This window comes from Mytilus trossulus, chromosome 2, assembly GCF_036588685.1.
Source record: "Mytilus trossulus isolate FHL-02 chromosome 2, PNRI_Mtr1.1.1.hap1, whole genome shotgun sequence".
Classification (NCBI taxonomy): domain Eukaryota; kingdom Metazoa; phylum Mollusca; class Bivalvia; order Mytilida; family Mytilidae; genus Mytilus; species Mytilus trossulus.
Genome location: NC_086374.1, coordinates 6,909,431 through 6,930,791, shown reverse-complemented (window position 1 = coordinate 6,930,791; position 21,361 = coordinate 6,909,431). Strand labels below are relative to the sequence as shown.

Genomic DNA, 21,361 nt, shown 5'->3' with positions numbered 1-21,361 from the left:
AAGTGTAAAAATATTTACACATCAAATTACTTGAATTCTACCTGTCTTTATGTTTCTGACAAGTTTATGACCCTCAGGTAATTAACGTTTACCAAAGGTGTTAAAAGTTGTGATGACAAGTAATCCGCCTATCGCCAATCAGATGGGTCACTAATCCCTCAATTATCATTATAAAACCTCATAAATGATCATCATAATAATCTATTTAAGTTAAATCAGTCAGTCAGCTTTTCATTTTAATCATTTCTCACAGTTCAGTTGTATTTTCGTCATTTGAACCAAAATTGATAAACTTCCCGGACATTTCAACTTTATTTTATTTTCAATATTTCCCTTACGATCATAATTTGCAGTTTGCTTGTCGTAGTTTCATCAGTTCAACGTATTTTCGTCATACTTTATATAAATATTCATTAAAAACTTTCGACAACTTCGATTAAAAAGAATGAACTTTATTAAAAACGTAAATATTTTCACTTGCAAACAGGTGCTTCCTGTTCTATGCATTGCGCATGCGTTAAAGTTCGAAAATGAATCCGGTTTTGTTCTGAAATTATTATTCAATTGTCACTTCCCGTTTTCATTTCATTTTGTTTAAAAATCGAAAGTAAACGTGATCTACACTACAGTCATAAGAATCGTCACATTAAGTATAGATGCAGATTCTTCTATCCAATATTAAAGAAATTGATTCCAAATAGATATTAAAACGTATTTTCAAGGATATAAATGATTGTGAAGTGAAAAAGTCGTTACAAGTTCATTTGTACAGTGGTTAAAAATAGAGGCACCCAACTTTTGTTGATAATTAAGGGGTGTGCCCTGAAAATAACTGAAGTGAAGTTTTGATCTTATTACCAGATTCCTATTCTTATCTTCATATCTTAGCATCACATCAGTCAATTCATTCAATATTGCCAATAACTGCCTACATAAGCAATCCTAAAGTCTTCAAAGATCCTAGACTAGTCCTTAAAGGACTTGGACATATATGTATAGCTAGTTTGATAAACATCCTAGATCCCTTGCTTTATAAAAAAAATAAGGCTGATTTTTATCGCGCAAAAGTGACTAAAGCCCTCAAAATCCTAGCTAAAACCCTGATTATAATAGCCTTTCAAGACGTCATAATTATTTGGACTACACTTCTCCCTATCAGTTTCAAAAAGAGAAGTCACTTCTTGCTATGATTGTAAAGTAGTGTGAGGCCTGTGAATATTAAATTATCATTCTTTTGATCTGCTGTAGACATTAAAATTAAGTATCAGTTCAGTTGATAAATAAATTTAACTTTGCACACACACTGCAGAATATATGTGAATTAAATTTATTTGACTTTCAGAATGGCCACAACAAAGTCTGTAGATATTAATGTAGCTGCAGTAGTAGCTATCTTAGGACAGGACTCGAGTAGCCATGAAGACAAAGCTGATGCTTACAGCCAGGTGACAAAGTAAGTCCAGTAGCCGTCAACACATGGGAACTAGCTTTCTGATTCTCAATTTAAATCCTGCAGTTATAAAACTAGCTTCATTTCTGTGTGATGAATCAGAAAGTCTATATCCAGCAGCCATAAACACATAAGGAAATGCAGCTATCTTACTCTCAATTTAAGTTGAAGATATAAAAAAACTAGCTTCACTTCTGTGTGATGATACAGAAAGTATAATCTAGCAGCCATCAACACTTGTCTGAATCCAGGCTACTGCTTAGTGATAGTAAAATGTTGGCAAAATTGCAGTACGCTACAATTTTATAAAATTATGTTCTTTATCTGAATATTTCAAATCACTAAATTATATTTTTTTTTATTTGTGACGCTTTGTAAGATAAGACTTTATAACTTATAGAAAATTTTACATTGTACACATAAATATTTCAAGCTACAACAAAATGTACAATGTATAGAGACATTCTCTTGTTTTACAGGCACATGAAAGATGACGATTTGTCATTGTTTGACCTTGACCTGTCTAAACATGGAAAACTGGTGGTAACCATGGCAATAAGAGATATTTTGGATAGTCATCTCAAAGTTAGCCATGGTGCCCTACATGTCTTAGGTTTTTGTCTTCATGACAAAGACATTGTAAGGTAAGAAGTGAATTCAGAACTCATAGCAGCAGTATATTTATGTTTATAGATTAAAATGACATGACACTATATTCCCACTTTTTACAGTAACATTTGTATCTGACCCATATGTAAATGCACTCCTCAATGAGATGGATTGTGTAGTGATGCACCTGTCTTTTTATCTTAAGTTAAACTTTGATTATTGGGTAATAATTACTGAATACTTTAATTTCAGAATCCCCTTATTCGACTTATTGAGTATCTAAACACACAAACTAAAATTAACTTCTTAAAAAAAAAACCCATGTATATGACATGTATAATACATTTAATAATGTTTCTATCTTGAAAATTATTTCAGGTCATTAGGATATCCACTTCAAACAAAATGCTTGGTTGCCATTGAAAAATGTATTGTAAAATTTGATGAAGATAAAATAGCATGTACTAGAGCATTGTGGTGTATTGGGAACCAAGTCCTAAGTGATTTTATTGTCAAATCAGAGGTGAGTCAAACTTGTACTATAACTATGGTTTATAGGGAATCAAGTTCTCAATAGTCCATTTACCAATTCCATAATTGATTCTGTAATAAGAGATCTCTTTTTTTGTTGTCTCCTTTATGTGGACATAAATTTTTGTTGACAATGGAGAGCATGGGGAAAGAGCAATATGAGTAACCTCTAAGTTGTTTCAAACCTTTTAATTACATTAATTTGTTGTTTATCTAAATACTTTCATTTGACTTTTGTCACCAGAAGTTATTTTTCCTGAAAAATTAGAAAATCCGCCAATACAACACTTTCAATTTAAAATACTTTGCATTGACAAAAGCCAATTTTGTCCAGTATAGAACCAGTCTATGATTGATAAATGGAAGTATCTTATTTGAAAAAGGTGTAATAACAGAATCAAATCTGTAATTGGCAAATGGACTATTAGTGTGTAAAAGGTTCGTCTTAACTTGGACATTTATGTGACTTGTATAAAAAATGAGAAGTCATATGTTTGTTCCAACCAAACACTTAAAATTTATACAAGTTCAATACAAGCTGCATCTCTGCTAAGCACACAACATATAGGAGTAAGCTGTTAGTCAGAATAATGTTTGTCATTGGAGAATATGGCTAATTGCAGACTATTATCTTGCAAGTTAGTAGAAAAAGACAAAAAAACTCATGGTATATGTCTACTACTGTACTTACAAGAGAATTTTCATATCTGATTTACATGATATTGTCTTGAGTAGGCTCATTTCTATCTAATTATATATATCTACCATTGAAATAAAATAGTCATTATTCAATCATATTGTATGGAGTAATAGAAAATTGCAATTTGCTTCAAACATAAAACAATGTTTCTGAATATCATTTTCTATCCCTTGACCTTTATACACCAAGGACAACATGTATGGACTTGCTACTAACTTGGTATTATATTTTACAGTTGGCCAAGTTGATAAAAGCTATTGGAAAGGTATGGAACAGATGGATCAGTAAATCTGCTACAGTTGAAAATGAAGCCTCTAAAGCTGTTATAAGGTACAGTATTAGAGTTAAACTAGTGATAAGTTAATGTGAATAATATGGATCAAGGTTTTCAGGATTAAACAATTAGCCTGAATAACTGAAATACTCTAAAATATTTTCAAGAAAAATCAAATGAAAACAATCAGCACTAGATAATTTTTCATTTTTTTTATAATTGTTTGAGGGAAATGGAACAAGATAACACATGACGACAAGAGGTCTTTAATGATTTGCTACTTTTAAAATATTTACTGAAATTAACTTTGATTTTGTATTATTTTTTCAAATTGTAATTTTATTGTTAGAAATAAGAACCAACATTTTACAGAAGGTCATATCTTTCAGGCTATATGAGCAAGACCCGGAAGGAATGAAAGAGAACCTTGGGGACTGGGGAAAGGCAACACTATTTTCATTGGTTCATCTTGTTCCCCAGATTGGATCTCAACTGTTATCAATAGCAAGAGAAGTCTTTACAAAGGACAATATCAGTTTGTGGTCAAAACCAGTTTTGGATGAATATAAAGTGGTATGCTATTTTACATAATGTGTCTTTTGTTCAAGTACTGTAACTTATGCAACAGTTGATCCATGACAAACATGTGATTTTATTGTTATATTTTAAGGAAATGCTGCAAAATAATGATAAACTTTTATATTATTTATGACCAAAAAAATTATGATAGGTTGGATATTTAGTTGTTATGCAGTTTGTAGGAAACATCTTCATAATTAGAAGTGCTGCACTGCCTTACCTGGCAAAGAGGGCTGGTGAATTTAATGTCTCATTTCATTTTGCCAATTAGAACCGATCTTTGATGAAATTATATGTTAAGATATCTATGTTCCCATTCCTTGGTTGTCCAATTGACTGCATCAAACATATGTATAGATATCAGCTGAGCAAAGTAGAATTTGGGCCTACAATGTATTAATATTAAGAGAATACTTAAATCAACTGTTAGGCTCAGATAAAGATAATGCTTGCGATAGATTGTAACAACCTTTAAAATCAAATTCATAGTAGACTATATTAACCTATCTAAGCATGTTATTTATTTTAGGCTATTGGACCGGAGTTGAAGAAAATGATGAGTGAGAAACAGGAAGTACATGCATTAAGATTATGGTCATTGTATGTGCATGTTCTGGGGAAGGTAAGTTCAAATGGTTACACTGGATAGACTATACCTTTACTGAACAAATTTATAAAAGTTCAATATTTTACAACAAACAATATGTTTGCTTTTTTATAGAATGCCAATGTAAAAACCTTGAATACACCTTATCGCTATTTGTCAGCCATTACTGGATATCACACAGGTTTCCATAAAAATTTGATGTCATAAAACAAAATATCTGATGCCACAATGGAAAAGTGATTGTTGTATGTGTCAAAAGTTTAAGCAGCAGGGATTAGCGATAAGGTGTATTCAAATATTGTAAAAATGAGTGACCAAATAACAATGAATAACACATGCATTATTTCAAGAATTGTCACTGTTTGTTCACATGTTGATTTTTAACTTTCACATCAATAGTAGAATTTCACTAAAAATTGAAGAAGAAAAACAATTTTATAAGCAAAAGCGCTATGAAATTTTTATGTATTTCTGTAGGAAGAATTTTTCAAGCATAATGAATATTTTCACATGTCTTCGAAAACCTTTTTAAAACCCTTTTAAATGACACATGTTTCACCTTGTATAAAAGCTAAGTGTCAGTTATTTTTGTGATTTCTTTTTTCAGATATTGCAGGTAACCAGATACAATATTAGATTTTGTTTAAACATTCAAAAGTCATTTTGGGCTGATTTGCTTGTCTTCACATATTTGCAGTAAATAAACCAGTTATAAAATTCATGTTACAAAGTTGAAAACGATTTTGACTATTCACATCTCTGTTCCCTGACATTCATGAAAAGTTGTCTCATTGGTCACATACCACATTTTATTTTATTTTGAGGATAAAAATAGCACCAGTTCTTTAAAGGGTTGAGTATTCAGACTGAATCAACCAGTGTAACTACCTTCTATTTAAGCCTGGTTTTCAATTATGTTGAAATTTACGGGAGACCTAGTTATCAAGTTGTCATCTAACCCTGATCTTATTTCTTAGCTTCTGTAGTTTTTTCTATTGCTAAGTTAAGCTTTCTAAATTAGGATTATTTGAAACTATGCATGAAAAATCGACAAGAGTTAAATATGCATGAGTTTCAATTTATATGTTTGATAGTTGATTTACGGAATGAATTAAACTTCTTGCCTTTTCCTGGCTCTTATTTGGGCTTCAAGAGTCAACTCATTTGCATGTAATTTGCATATGGCTGCCAGTCGTCAAAAATGCCTGATTTTCCAGAAATCCCTTTGGATAGAATAAGTTAACATAACATCTGCATCTGACAAGTTTCAAATATTTTTTTAAACTTTAGTTCATTTACATTTAAAATGATTTACAAATTGGAACATGCTGGACCTGTTTTCAACTTTTGTTTTATTATCACAATTAAAATTAATTTTAAGTTTTCTTATTTACCTTTGTTGATTCGAAAACTTTTATTTGGAATGAATTTAAGTCCCTAAACTGTTTAAAGATGATCATAAGTAATTTTTGCATCATTTGATTAAATGCAGTAAATTGTAAATTGAGACCTTATCAAATACTAACAGCTTATATATACATACAATTAAAAAGTTGATAGGGTTAGCAAGTTTTTCTTGTACATTGCCTTCCCTAGTCTTTGAGAAATATTGAATTATCGTGCAATTTTAACTATCAAATTTGATTATTTATGAGAGGAAACATTTCTAAAAAAAATATTTTTTATTAATGCAGCTTGGTATTATAGATAAAGCATTATACTGAGTGTGTATTAATGCAAAATTGTATTTTGATGTTTGTATTATATTAATTTCAGGAATTACATTATGGCAACTTTATCAACCAGATGTTACCCTTAGTAGAGGAAGGATTTAAAAGTATAAATGCTGAAGTAAAGATAGAAGCTTTCAGAGCATGGAAACAGTTGATTCTTAATTTCTCTACTGACATCAGTATGTACATATAAAACCAAATAACACTTAACAGCGACAGATCCAGCCGTTTTAAAAAGGGGGGTCCCAACCCAGAGTAAAGGGTGGTTTTTAATATATGCTCCCATTCAAATGCATTGATTGTCAAAAAAGGGGTGTTCTAACCTCCCAAACCCCAATGCTTAATTTCTCATCTGACATTATAAATTTCAAGAAAAAAAGAATTTGTCAAAATGATATGTGTATTTACAACTCCAGAAACATAATAAAAATCAACTGATATCTTGTAAATTTTAAGAATGTTCTCATTGCTAACATACAATTCCTGTCTGACCCTATTGACTCTGAGATTTGTAGTTTGTACAAGGTTTTCATTAAATGGTATTTTTGGAAGTTGTTCCTGTTTTTATACATCAACTGAACTGTATCGGTGTATAATGCTAAACAATTTCTTCTTTATTTTCACATCTTTTTTCATCCTCTATCCTGGGTTATTTTGATGGAAAAGGTGATTGTCTGAATTCACAGATACTTTAAATTATATAACATATATACACAAAGCAAATTTTCAAGAAATGTGAACTTGGATATTTATTTTACAGGCATTTTATCAGATTCTAAACGTATAAAGTTGATAATGCAAGTTTTTAAGTTCAACAATGCTAAAACTGAGCCAGTGGCTGTGGAAAAGTTTAAAATATGGTGGTTCTTCATAACCAAGCTGGGTAGCAAGGCAGCAGTATATTTTGACCAGGTATGAATTGTTGGTTTTAAATATTGTGTGTGTATGAACTTTTAGGTTGGTCAGTTAAATGTCCAAGATTGATCAAAAACTTTATAAATCTATAAATTCAACTTTTAAAAATAAATGCAAGTAAAACCACATTAAGGATCATGCAATTTTATGTAATTTTAAGCATTTGATATTGATAACATTGATTTTTAAAATAAAACTGTAAAACAAATTATATATGTTTATTATTAAAATATGTCCTAGAACCAACCATTTTACTGTATATTACTTTGAAAAAACCAGACAACTTTTATAGAACAGGTCCTTTCTGTAAAATCTTACAAGAAATAATTTCAATCAATATTCCATATCAAGATGAAAAGATGTGGTATGATTGCCAATGAGACAACTCTCTACTAGAAACCAAACTGATGTAGAAGGTAGCAACTATAAGTCATCTTATGGCCTTTAACAATAAGGAAAACCCATATGGCATAGAAAGCTAAAAAGACCCTGAAATTGTGATGGTTTCAAAAGCAATACAACTTGATTTATATACAAATCAATATGAAAACTAAAATCAAATTTTTATTTTTAAACATTGTACTGCAATGTAAGAGTGAGACAGTTGTAGGTTTCAGGTACCCATGTTTTTCATGGAATGCTACTTTCATAAAACATGCATTGCCCTATTAGTATTATACAACAAATTGATAAGAATCAGGTGATTTTGAATTTTTATCAGAACTTGAAATAGGTTAATAAAAGTTAATGATTTTATTATATTTAGGTATGTTTGCCCCTACTGAATTTCTGTCTTGGAGGATCTGTCAAGACCAGCACTTCAACTGGAACTCCTCGTAAGTAAAATAAAATGGAGTTATATAGTTATATTACTTGGTCTCACTAGAGACCAGCACTTCAACTGGAACTCCTCGTAGGTAAAATAAAATGGAGTTATATAGTTATATTACTTGGTCTCACTAGAGACCAGCACTTCAACTGGAACTCCTCGTAAGTAAAATAAAATGGAGTTATATAGTTATATTACTTGGTCTCACTAGAGACCAGCACTTCAACTGGAACTCCTCGTAAGTAAAATAAAATGGAGTTATATAGTTATATTACTTGGTCTCACTAGAGACCAGCACTTCAACTGGAACTCCTCGTAAGTAAAATAAAATGGAGTTATATAGTTATATTACTTGGTCTCACTAGAGACCAGCACTTCAACTGGAACTCCTCGTAAGTAAAATAAAATGGAGTTATATAGTTATATTACTTGGTCTCACTAGAGAACAGCACTTCAACTGGAATTCCTCGTAAGTAAAATAAAATGGAGATATATGGTTATATTACTTGGTCTCACTAGAGACCAGCACTTCAACTGGAACTCCTCGTAAGTAAAATAGAAATATGTTATATAGTTATATTACTGGGTCTCACTAGAGACCAGCACTTCAACTGGAACTCCTGGTAAGTAAAATAGAATGATGTTATATAGTTATATTACTTGGTCTCACTAGAGACCAGCACTTCAACTGGAACTCCTCGTAAGTAAAATAGAATGATGTTATATAGTTATATTACTTGGTCTCACTAGAGACCAGCATTTCAACTGGAACTCCTCCTAAGTAAAATAGAAAGATGTTATATAGTTATATTACTTGGTCTCACTAGAGACCAGCACTTCAACTGGAACTCCTCGTAAGTAAAATAGAATGATGTTATATAGTTATATTACTTGGTCTCACTAGAGACCAGCACTTCAACTGGAACTCCTCGTAAGTAAAATAGAATGATGTTATATAGTTATATTACTTGGTCTCACTAGAGACCAGCACTTCAACTGGAACTCCTCGTAAGTAAAATAGAATGATGTTATATAGTTATATTACTTGGTCTCACTAGAGACCAACACTTCAACTGGAACTCCTCGTAAGTAAAATAAAATGGAGTTATATAGTTATATTACTTGGTCTCACTAGAGACCAGCACTTCAACTGGAACTCCTCGTAAGTAAAATAGAATGATGTTATATAGTTATATTACTTGGTCTCACTAGAGACCAGCATTTCAACTGGAACTCCTCCTAAGTAAAATAGAAAGATGTTATATAGTTATATTACTTGGTCTCACTAGTAAGATTAGGTTTAATTGTACAAGACACAATAAGGGCATACGATACAGTTACAGGGGAGGTAATGATGTTGCTAACATAAATTGTTATTTATGTCAAATATGTCAAACAATATCTTTATCGGGAAAAGATCCAGTTTTCAACTGATTTTTATTGTTCAAACTTATTTTGAAAATGAGTTCATGGACCCCTCGTTTTTAAAATGCCATTTGTTTTGATTACCCGAGAAGATTATGTGTGCCAATTTTCATGAAAACGTAAATAGTGCAATTTTTTTATATTTGATAAATATACAGCAAAAAAGGATGTTTTTTTCTACATTCATGAGCATTTGACAAATATGAGTTATATCTGAATAAAAAATGAATTTTTTATTAGGATAATTGTAAAATACAGAAATTACAAATTATTTAAAAAAATCAGTTTGTGTTTATCTAGTAAAACAAAAAAGTTATGACTTTCTTTCTAAAGGGAAAATAAGGCCACAAATCAGAATTTGAGCAAATATACCAAATTTTGACCTCATTTTACTCAAATAGTAGCATATGAAGGAATATTTTTTAAACATATTTGATTAATCAGGTAAAAAATAGTCTTCATGGAAATTTTTTATCAAAATGTAAATATGGGATCAAAACTGTATCGTATGCCTTTAAAAATAATAAACAGTTGAAGTCGATTATTGCAAATATATGATTTGTTATTTTTGAAAACAAATATCATAGTAGGTTCTTTTTTTTTAAACAGGATATTATTACAAAACAGTTTATTATTTTTGGTAAACCTTAGATGTATCTGTCATTTTATTTATGTGTTTTAAAAACTTTGGATTTTTTCAGCTAACATTTGATTTTGAGCAATCGAAAACTTAAGAAATTAAAAATAGAATATATATGAACAGAATTAATCAACAAAATTGATATCTAGCTTAAAATTGTAAGAAATTGAATTGAATAAACTTCTTCTCCATAAAATCTATAGTAAAATTTTTCAGATTCTGTAAAGGTTTCACTGTATGTAGTTTTCGATGATATTCTTGAGATATAAGAATGATAAAGAATGCAATTTATTGTTGACAGGTATGCAGACTGGTATAAGTCCAATGACACCACATCTAAACCTGCCTAATTCTACTAGTGGATTGCCTGTGTTTGATAAGCTACAGAGATATGCATGGGAAGTAATAGGTCATTTCTTTGGAGAATTTCCCTCTGATATTGGTGGTTCAGCTGTTAAATATCAATTAGGTAAGAATAGTTTATATTATCAAGTTTGCATTGGTGAGAGTCAGTTCTTATGATATGAACAATGTTATTCTTTCAATATCCTTAAATAGTTATCAAAGGTACCAGGATTATAATTTAGTACCCCAGACACACGTTTTCGTCTACATAAGACTCATCAGTGACGCTCAAATCAGAATATCTAAATTACAGAGATTTCATAAATTAGGTTGGGATCCCCCTAACGTGTTTAACCCCGCAACATTATGTATGTGCCTTTCCCAAGTCAGGAGCCTGTAATTCAGTGGTTGTTGTTTGTTTATGTGTTACATATTTGTTTTTCGTTCATTTTTTTACAAAAATAAGGCCATTAGTTTTCTCGTTTGAATTGTTTTACATGGTCTTTTCAGGGCCTTTTATAGCTGACTATACGGTATGGGCTTTGTTCATTGTTGAAGGCCGTACAGTGACCTATAGCTGTTAATGTTTGTGTCATTTTGGTCCTTTGTGGATAGTTGTCTCATTGATCATACCACATCTTCTTTTTGTCTAGCCTGTGACTTTTGTCGCAGAAAGCTCGACATAGGGATAGTGATCCGGCGGCTATGGCAGCGGCAGTGTTAGCTCACTTCTTAAAAGCTTTATATTTTAGAAGGTGGAAGATCTGGATGCTTCATACTTTGTATGTGGATGCCTCATGTTACGAAGTTTCCGTCAGTCACATGTCCAATGTCCTTGACCTCATTGTCATGGTTCAGTGACTACTTGAAAAAAAAGTTAAGATTTTTTGTAATGTTAAATCCTCTCTTATTATCAGTAATAGGATAACTATATTTGATATGTGCATACCTTGCAAGGTCCTCATACCTGTCAGATAGTATTCACTTGACCTCGACCTCATTTCATGGATCAGTGAACAAGGTTAAGTTTTGGTGGTCAAGTCCATATCTCAGATACTATAAGCAGTAGTTGTAGTATATTCAGTGTATGGAAGCATTGTAAGGTGTACATGTCCAACTGGCAGGTGTCATCTGACCTTGACCTTATTTTCATGGTTCAGTGGTTATAGTTATTTTTTGTGTTTTGGTCTGTTTTTCTTATACTGTATGCAACAGGTCTACTATATTTGGTGTATGGAATGATTGTAAGGTGTACATGTCTAGCTGGCAGGTGTCATCTGACCTTGACCATATTTTCATGGTTCAATGGTCAAAGTTAAATTTTTGAGTTTTGGTCTTTTTTTCTAATACTATATGCAATATGTCAACTTTATTTGGTGTGTCGTGCAGGTTTTATTTGACCTTGACCTCATTTTCACGGTTCATTGCTCTGCGTTTTTATGTTTTGTCTTTTTCTTAAACTATAAGCAATAGGTAATCTATATTTGTTGTTCTGAAGAATTGTTAGCTGTACATGTCTGTCTGGCATGGTTCATCTGACCTTGACCCTTTTTTCATGGTTCAAAGGTCAAAGTTTAGTTTTCTTGGTTTATGTTAAATTTATGTGACAGTTGTAATAAAGCTTTATATTTAGGACTATCAACATAATATCAATGATTAGTAAAGAAGGTGAGACATTTCAGTGTGTGCACTCTTGTTTATATAATATACAATACTAATATTTTTTGACAAATGTTGTATCACATCAGTATAGATAAAAACACTAACATTTCATTTTAATTAAATTTGTTGTATTAAAATTTGTATTTTATTTCAGAATCTCCAAAAATAGAATTTCTAACTGGACCAGCAGCTTTCCTGAAGCATTCACTACCACTTATCACAGCTACTATAGACATATTAAAGTTCGATTTTACAACAGGTCAGTGTGATGTGAAGAGTGTTTTTTTAGCATTGAGTAAATTGTGATGCAATTACCTCAAAGAGTTCAGTTTTTTATGTCTTTTTGTGGTTTCTTATATTGTATGGTTGCTGTCTCATTGAGATATCTCTTTTAATTCAATCAGCAACTATCGAAGTTTTTCCCATGTGTTAATCAAACACCTGTCATGCCTCCTCCAAGGATTGATAGCAGTTTAAATAGGAGTTTAAAGCAACGAAAATCTTAATTCATTTTGTTTACTTTTTTAATTCTTTACAGAGGCAGTATTACATCATATTTGGTTTGCGTTGATAGCACATATAAAGAATGTCCTTGACAGTGGAATCACCTCGGATGTTAAAGAAATGTTTTCCTTCTTCTTAACACAGTTCCAAACTCTTGTGTTGAGTCAGGCTTTACACCTTCCAAAAATCTGGGTGAGTAGTCCCTTATTTAAAATTCTCAAATAATTGTGAGGATTTGGTTAGGGTTAAAGCATTTACTGTGGATTCATTTATTTTCGTGTATATCGGATTTTGTAGATTTACCCTTTCGCCGATGAGTCCCGGTTTCCTGGGATTCACGCTTCAGACAGCTGACGATGAGGTCCGTTTTACCGGGATCGGAATACCTCATATATGTTTCCCGCTCAAAACAGTGCAAACATAAGTTATCTTTCTTTGATGAATACCCGGATGAAAGTGTAAACATGGCGGTTCCATTTGTTGAAAACCGTGTCAAAATCAGAGGAAATTTACGAGAATTTGAAATGAGGGAACATTTTTTTAGAAAAAATATGAAAGAATTGAAGCCAAACTAGTATACTTTTTTGTACATAAAACGTTGTTTATGTACAAAACACTTGGAATGGACATCGTTCAATGTGAGGAATTTGTACAGCCTCATAAAAAAAAAAAAAATTGCCGTTTTGGGTTAAAAAATTACGATTTGGGGTTAAAAAGCAGAATTTTGAGAATTTCTCCCAAATAAAGCCGAAAATTGGAAAATTTGAATATTTGATGAAGAAATTTTTTTTCAAAACATGAACAAAACTGTGAACATGGTGTTAGTGAATGAAATAAATACACAAATAAGTACAAACAAGTTTTTATTGACATTTATTATGAAGATCTCCCACTTGAGTAATAGAAGCCAAGGAAGCCATCGTCTCAGAGTAGCTACTGTCTGGGCAGCAATCGGTGAAAGGGTTAAGTCAATCTCAATCTCAAAGCCTATAGAAATTATTTAATTTGTTGAACATTTGAATTTGTAGTTCACCTACACCCACTTAACCCACAAATATTGGTATTCAACGATTAATAACGAATCCACAGTAATACATACAGGTGTTTATCTATGGCGATTCCTTTCATAAGCTGTTGTATTTTTTATTATGTAGTATGTGTTATTGTCGAGCCTTCGACTTAAGACGAAAAAGCGAGACTAAGCGATCCTACATTCCGTTGTCTGTTTCGTCGGCAGCGGCGGCGTCCACAAATATTCACTCTGTGGTTAAAGTTTTTGAAATTTTTATTTCTTTCTTAAACTATACTGGATTTCTACCAGATTTTGACAGAAGCTTGTTTATGATCATAAGATAGTATCCAGAAGTAAATTTTGTAAAAATAAAATTCCATTTTTTCCGTATTTTTTCTTATAAATGGACTTAGTTTTTCTGCGGGGAAACATAACATTCACTCTGTGGTTAAAGTTTTTAGAATTTTAGTAACTTTCTTAAACTATCCTGGGTTTGTATCAAACTTGGACAGAAGCTTGTTTATGATCATAAGATAGTATCCAGAAGTAAATTTTGTTAAAAAAAATAATTCCATTTTTTCCATATTTTACTTTTAAATGGACTTAGTTTTTCTGCGGAGAAACATTACATTCACTCTGTGGTTAAATTTTTTAAATTTTTAATAACTTTCTTAAACTATCCTGGGTTTGTACCAAACTTGGACAGAAGCTTATTTATGATCATAAGATAGTATCCAGAAGTAAATTTTGTAAAAAGATAACTCTATTTTTTCTGTATTTTACTTTAAATGGACTTAGATTTTCTTCCAGTTTACATTACATACAGTCTGCAGTTAAAGTTTTCAAAACATTTATTAGATTCATTTACTATCCTAGATTTTTACCAAACTTGGACAGAAGCTTCTTACAATTATAAGATAGTATCAAGAGGAATATTTTTATGGATTTTTTTCCTCATTTTGGTTGAGCCTGCGATTTACAGCAAAAGTAGGCGAGACACTGGGTTCCGTGGAACCCTTACAATTTTTGTTTGTATTATTACCTGTTTATAATTTATAGTAATGAATATAATTAAGTACAAAGTGGTACATATTAGATGCAATGTTTTATTTTTTATCAGACCATGTTTGATGCTGTCTGCTGTTTACCCAGAAAATCCTTGTCCTCCACAGCTTACAACATTAGCAACGGGGAGAAAATACATGTAAGTGATACATATTAAAGGGAAGTAAATACTGAACCATTGAAAGAGTCTTCCATCTATATTGACTTGGAAGATAATTTCGCAATAATTTCTCAGTTAACAGTGTCTTGAGGAAGTTCATAACAAACAGACCATAAAATCTTAAACAGATAATTTTTACCACCTTAGCTGTGGCAGTCAGTCAGTTCTAATCATAGTATATAAACATCAAGATAAGGATGCTGTTAATCTGTTAAAACACTGAAATTAATGTTTTCAGATTAAATTTGTAATTAAATATAACTAAATTGTACAGTGAAACAAATAGACCAAAAAAGTATAAAATGAAAAGAATAAAAGATGATAACTTAAACTTGCATTGAGCAGCAGATTTGATCAAGAATTCTTAAAGTGCCAGTAAAATTGATTTGTTAGTCAAGTTTCATTATTAAATCTCAATCATGGTACTTGTAGGAATGTTTTCTTGTTTTGAAAATTTATACGATTTGCCATGAATTTGTCAATAAAGAGATGATGTATTAAACAGGAATCCACTATGTATTTCAGGGAAGTCCTGCATTGTTTCTGATGGAACTATTATTGACTCCTTCTGTTTTGTCCAGATCACAGAGAAGTGAAAAGTAAGTAGAACATTACAACATTATTAGATGTTTTATAACAACAAGCATCCTAATTTTTCAATACCATTTATTTTTAATTTTTAAGTCCAATCAACTGTAAACTTAGTACACATGTTCCCCATGATATAATCTTTCTAATTTTAATGCCAAATTATAGTTTTGACCCCAATTTTATGGTCCACTGAACATAGAAAATGATAGTGTGAAGTTCAGGTTACAGCTTTTACATTAATGCTAGCAAGACAAATCTTTGTTTGACTTGCTTGCCAATGCTTGTATCAATGTTTGCTCAAGCATGGCTATTAAGATAGGCGGGGCTTCAGCTTGTATACATCATACTTAAATTTTATTGAACGTTATGTTTCAAGTTAAGGATACTAAAGTTTAAAACATCACAAGATGACAAATATAAAGCGCAATCGTAGAAATGGAAGCCAAAAAATTGTATTTGTTTTTTCTCGAAGATATGCATTTTTTATCATCCAACTGAAAAGACTGTCGTCAAGTACTTTTAATAAAACAAAAAAGCTATTCGAACACACTCTGATTGTGAGTGGGGCATGTGTACTATGGACACATTCTTGTTCTATATTATTTTAACAGGTCTATGAAGCTAAGTATGACTGTAATACTATGTAATTTATGTTATATATTTTCTTATATTAAGGTATATGACCATATTTGGTGTATTGACATCTGTTGGTTTGGAGAATCTAGGTTACCTAGAGTTCTGCCAATCGATATTAGAGCTATTGGGTAGGAACAGAGAATTCATCAAGGAACCAGATTGTATTTGGAGACTATGGAGTAGACTAGCTAACTGCTTACATGATCAGATAACAAAAGTATGTTATTCAAAATATGATTAAACAGAAAAACATAAGCCATTATTTCTTCATTTGTTCATTGCATTCATTTGTTATACCCGGTCAAGATTTAACAAATTTCAAAATTCTTTGGAGACTTAAATTGTCATTTCGCAGGCAAGATTATAGCCTGTATAATGTCCTCTTAAGTAGGTGCATATGTACTGGTTCACATCTGTCCTGTCAGAAACACAATTATGTTATATTTTTTTTCAACAAGCTTTATATGCAAGATCATGCATATGTATGAAATGTTTGTCACATTTTTCTCAGTAACTACTAGTCTTTCCTATTATACATATATATATATATATACGGGTACAATAAGTAAACAATAGCTCATAGTACATCTTGTAGACTAAAAACGACTATGTTGAATTCTTAAATTTATTTGTCACCCAATATGGTTTTATTAATGACGAAACGTTATTTTACATTTGTGACTTTCCCACATTAAAGTATGTTTGAAATCTTTGTAATAATAAATCAGACTTATGGTGATATATGTGTATAAATATAATGTATGAGTTTATGTTTGCTTATTATTATATTTTTAGACCAATGAAATAAACCAAGGAGATTCATTAGAACACAACTTTGATTGTATGTACAACATGTTGACATTTCCCGTCAAATATAAGATGACACATGCTGTCGAGGCAGTAAGTATTACATACATGTTGACATTTCCCGTCAAATATAAGATGACACATGCTGTCGAGGCAGTAAGTATTACATACATGTTGACATTTCCCGTCAAATATAAGATGACACATGCTGTCGAGGCAGTAAGTATTACATACATGTTGACATTTCCCTTCAAATATAAGATGACACATGCTGTCGAGGCAGTAAGTATTACATACATGTTGACATTTCCCTTCAAATATAAGATGACACATGCTGTCGAGGCAGTAAGTATTACATACATGTTGACATTTCCCGTCAAATATAAGATGACACATGCTGTCGAGGCAGTAAGTATTACATACATGTTGACATTTCCCGTCAAATATAAGATGACACATGCTGTCGAGGCAGTAAGTATTACATACATGTTGACATTTCCCGTCAAATATAAGATGACACATGCTGTCGAGGCAGTAAGTATTACATACATGTTGACATTTCCCGTCAAATATAAGATGACACATGCTGTCGAGGCAGTAAGTATTACATACATGTTGACATTTCCCGTCAAATATAAGATGACACATGCTGTCGAGGCAGTAAGTATTACATACATGTTGACATTTCCCGTCAAATATAAGATGACACATGCTGTCGAGGCAGTAAGTATTACATACATGTTGACATTTCCCTTCAAATATAAGATGACACATGCTGTCGAGGCAGTAAGTATTACATACATGTTGACATTTCCCTTCAAATATAAGATGACACATGCTGTCGAGGCAGTAAGTATTACATACATGTTGACATTTCCTGTCAAATATAAGATGACACATGCTGTCGAGGCAGTAAGTATTATTGTTAATATATCATCTCTTCTTTATCTCTCAAAAGCATGTTGTGACAAGTTATTTAGTGAATTTATAACATTGTTAATGTTTATGTTTGAGAAGTTGTCTGAGTCTGACATTTTGTGTTATTTTGCTTTTGTTTATCGTATTCTATTTAGGTGACAATAGGTTGCCTTATTTTTTTTGTCAATTATACTCAATTGCTTACATGATAATTTGTGTAAAAAAATATTGGACTAATAATCAGATTCAAAGCATTATATTTTAGAAAAATCTTAGTTTAAGCGTAAATACAGTTGTTGTTTTGTGGCTTTTATGTGAATACATGGTGTATGAAAAGGTTAATTATATACTTTTGTTTTCAGCCAACATACAAGACAATGGTAAAGACCTGGACAGAGTTATATAGCACCCTGTCTCGTCTCTCAGCACTAGTGACCACAGCTGAATCCAATGTGTGTTGTGAAGAGTTGTGTCATATAATTCTCAAAGACATTCCAAAGGATTGTTTCCTAGTAAGGCTACACATGTTACATTTATCTTCTTTTTGAAAGTTTAAAAGTTTTGCTGAATTGCTAGGTTTTAATTTGCATGGTTGATTGTGTTATTCCAGAAACAAAATCATAGGTTTTAAGGCACTAAAATGGAATCCTCACTGCTCGTAAAAATAATGTACCATCTACACTTGTCACTAAAATCTTTTCTGGACTCTGTACCCATATAGTTTTTCACCATATACATGTACATGTATTAAATCCTAAAATATGTTCTAAAGTATTCATTGAATTTTATGTGTAAGTGACTTAAAACAAAACAGCAAAATAACATTCTGTAGGTACCAAACAATTGTCAAAGAAAAGAAAAAGTTTTTTTCTCAAATATTTTTACTAAATTCATATCTGAACAAATATTATACCTTTTCCTGGTAGTGATGTAAATTTTACTGTGTATTATAGTGTTGATTATTATAGAAACTTCTTATGATATAAACATAAACAAAATCATATATCCATTTCCCATTTCAGAATTTGAATGGTTTAGATTTTGTAGCACAAGGGTGTTTGGCAATGATAAACTGTATGGACTTTGGTTCTGTAGGAACTACTGGAAACTTCAATATAGGTAGGTTTTCATCAGTGGAAGCATATAACTGAGGTGTTGTCATTCATATGCTTGACTATAGCCATGAATATTGTTCTTTGATAAGGGTGAAAAACTTTTACAATTTTATTTATTATATAAAACATATTTAGTTCAGGTTTTTTATAGTTGAAATTGAAATACTTCTTATAGTACTTTTGCAGACAAAAAAAACATGTTTTGGCTCTTGCATTGCATTTAACATTGAATATTATTATATGGACAGTATTATTATTTTTTTTAGTTAAAATTCTACTATTTATTAAAATGTGGGTTTTCTATGATTGTTTAAAATAATTGTATTTAGTAAAGTTAATTTAATTCATAGATTTTATTTTTATCTACATGTTTTCAAAAGTTATGCTAACAGCAGCAGTCAAAAGACATATAAATTTTGTGATAATCATGGATTGGACCATTTCTAAATGTTATATTCATTCTGAAATCTAATTTTAGGTGGTATAAGTCCAGCTAAATGGGCTAAGAAGAAACAGAAACCTTTAGAGAATTTACAGTCCTTTGTTGACCTGCTGTGTCATTTAAGTGTTATCTTCTCAGAGTTAACAGAAGACTTCATGTCTAGTCCACAAAAGGTATTCAAATCTTAAGTTTATATTTTTTTCACAATTTTACTCTCAACCCAAAGTTTTCACACACACACAAACTCTCCAAAAAGATATTCACAATATGAAATAAGGAGATATGTTATGATTGCCAATGCAATGAGACAGCTATCCAACAGAGGCCACATGAAGTTGAGTTAAGCAGTTATAAGCCATTGTACATATTTCATCACTGAACAAAACACATACTGTATAATGAGTTAATTATCAGTGTTGTTCGGTCACAAGTTGAATATTTTTCGATATTTGAATTCTTTGATTAGTTATTCTTTTTATTACCTTGGCAAATGGCTTATTTTATGAAATTAAAGTAGAAAATGCAAGGAACTATATCTTTCTAACCATTCACAATTTTTTTTATCCTACGTTATCGACGTCTTGACAACACCTATTGTTGTACAACGTCATGTGAAATTATCGGTTTTAATTTCACTGGGGAATTAACGTAATTCATTGCAACCAATGTAATAAATGAATATATCAACCAATGTAATAAATGAATATATCAACAAATGTAATAAATGAATATATCAACAAATGTAATAAATGAATATATCAACCAATGTAATAAATGAATATATCAACAAATGACAACCACTTATAAAAATTATAGACTCATAACAGTTTACAATAGTAATGAAAAATATTGCATTTAGAACTAAAGTGGATGATGGTAATGTAAATACTATGGACTCATAGAATGTCTATATATTACAGATGAATTACTCATATTTTATCAAACTTTTTCTTAAATTTACATATGCAAATTTTTTTAGTCTGTTTCAAATATGAAGACGTGTTTGCATAATGGGCCATTCTAGTCACATTTTATGAGTCCATAGTATTAACATAACCATCATCCACTTAAGTTCTAAATGCGATTTTTTCATTACTATTGTAAATGTCTGATAAAGGGGGAATGGATGGTTCTTTCTAAGGAGTGTGAAATTTATTTTTGGGGGTGTAATTTGGTTTTTCTTTTCATTTAACACATACAATTATACCCAAACAACTTCTAAGTGTCTTGCAGCAGGAAATAGCTTGCAAGATGCTAGGTCAAAATAATTACATCTTAGGGGTTACAAAAATGCCTATGTTAGATATTAGGGGTGCTGCTTTGGTATCTAGACAGTTTCGTATCATACATTATCTTGTATTATATTTATAACTGAATTGAATTTTGTCCACAATACAGTGAATGGATATTGATACAAAATTCTGATGGGTACAACCCTTGCAATAAAACATTTTGATAGGTCAATTTTCCCCCATGATATCCCATCCACCCAATATAAACAGATACTCTTCATTTGATACTGTGAAAGTACTTTAATTCGTGGGTATCAATTTTCGTGGTTTGAGCAATATTTATATGTTTGTGGGTTTTTAAATTCGTGGATTTTAGTTTTCTTATAAAAAAAAAAAATTTGAAAAATTTAAGCCTTTAGAAACGAAGGTTACAAATAGTCTGGATTTAAGAAAATTGCAAAGTAAACATTGACACGTGTCAATCGTAATGATAACACTAATTAACCCATGATAAAGTGATCAACAGATTAGAGACCATCAAAGGTGTTAGTTAGGCCATTAACATGTCACCTAAAGAAAT

General features: G+C 31.1%; 1 protein-coding gene across 1 annotated transcript in view; it reads left to right on the top strand.

Moving 5' to 3' along the window:
* LOC134704809 (telomere-associated protein RIF1-like) overlaps positions 1-21,361 on the top strand; it is a 38,222-nt gene that overhangs the window by 1,618 nt on the left and 15,243 nt on the right. The window contains exons 2-20 of the mRNA XM_063563592.1: positions 1,343-1,453; positions 1,930-2,094; positions 2,438-2,582; positions 3,526-3,620; positions 3,954-4,137; positions 4,673-4,765; positions 6,527-6,662; positions 7,244-7,395; positions 8,165-8,234; positions 10,594-10,761; positions 12,454-12,558; positions 12,826-12,995; positions 14,936-15,019; positions 15,566-15,639; positions 16,307-16,484; positions 17,063-17,797; positions 18,355-18,504; positions 19,015-19,111; positions 19,586-19,722. Coding sequence (XP_063419662.1) covers positions 1,344-1,453; positions 1,930-2,094; positions 2,438-2,582; positions 3,526-3,620; positions 3,954-4,137; positions 4,673-4,765; positions 6,527-6,662; positions 7,244-7,395; positions 8,165-8,234; positions 10,594-10,761; positions 12,454-12,558; positions 12,826-12,995; positions 14,936-15,019; positions 15,566-15,639; positions 16,307-16,484; positions 17,063-17,797; positions 18,355-18,504; positions 19,015-19,111; positions 19,586-19,722 — 3,048 coding nt within the window. The 5' untranslated portion in view covers position 1,343. The remainder of the gene's footprint in view (positions 1-1,342; positions 1,454-1,929; positions 2,095-2,437; positions 2,583-3,525; positions 3,621-3,953; positions 4,138-4,672; positions 4,766-6,526; positions 6,663-7,243; positions 7,396-8,164; positions 8,235-10,593; positions 10,762-12,453; positions 12,559-12,825; positions 12,996-14,935; positions 15,020-15,565; positions 15,640-16,306; positions 16,485-17,062; positions 17,798-18,354; positions 18,505-19,014; positions 19,112-19,585; positions 19,723-21,361) is intronic.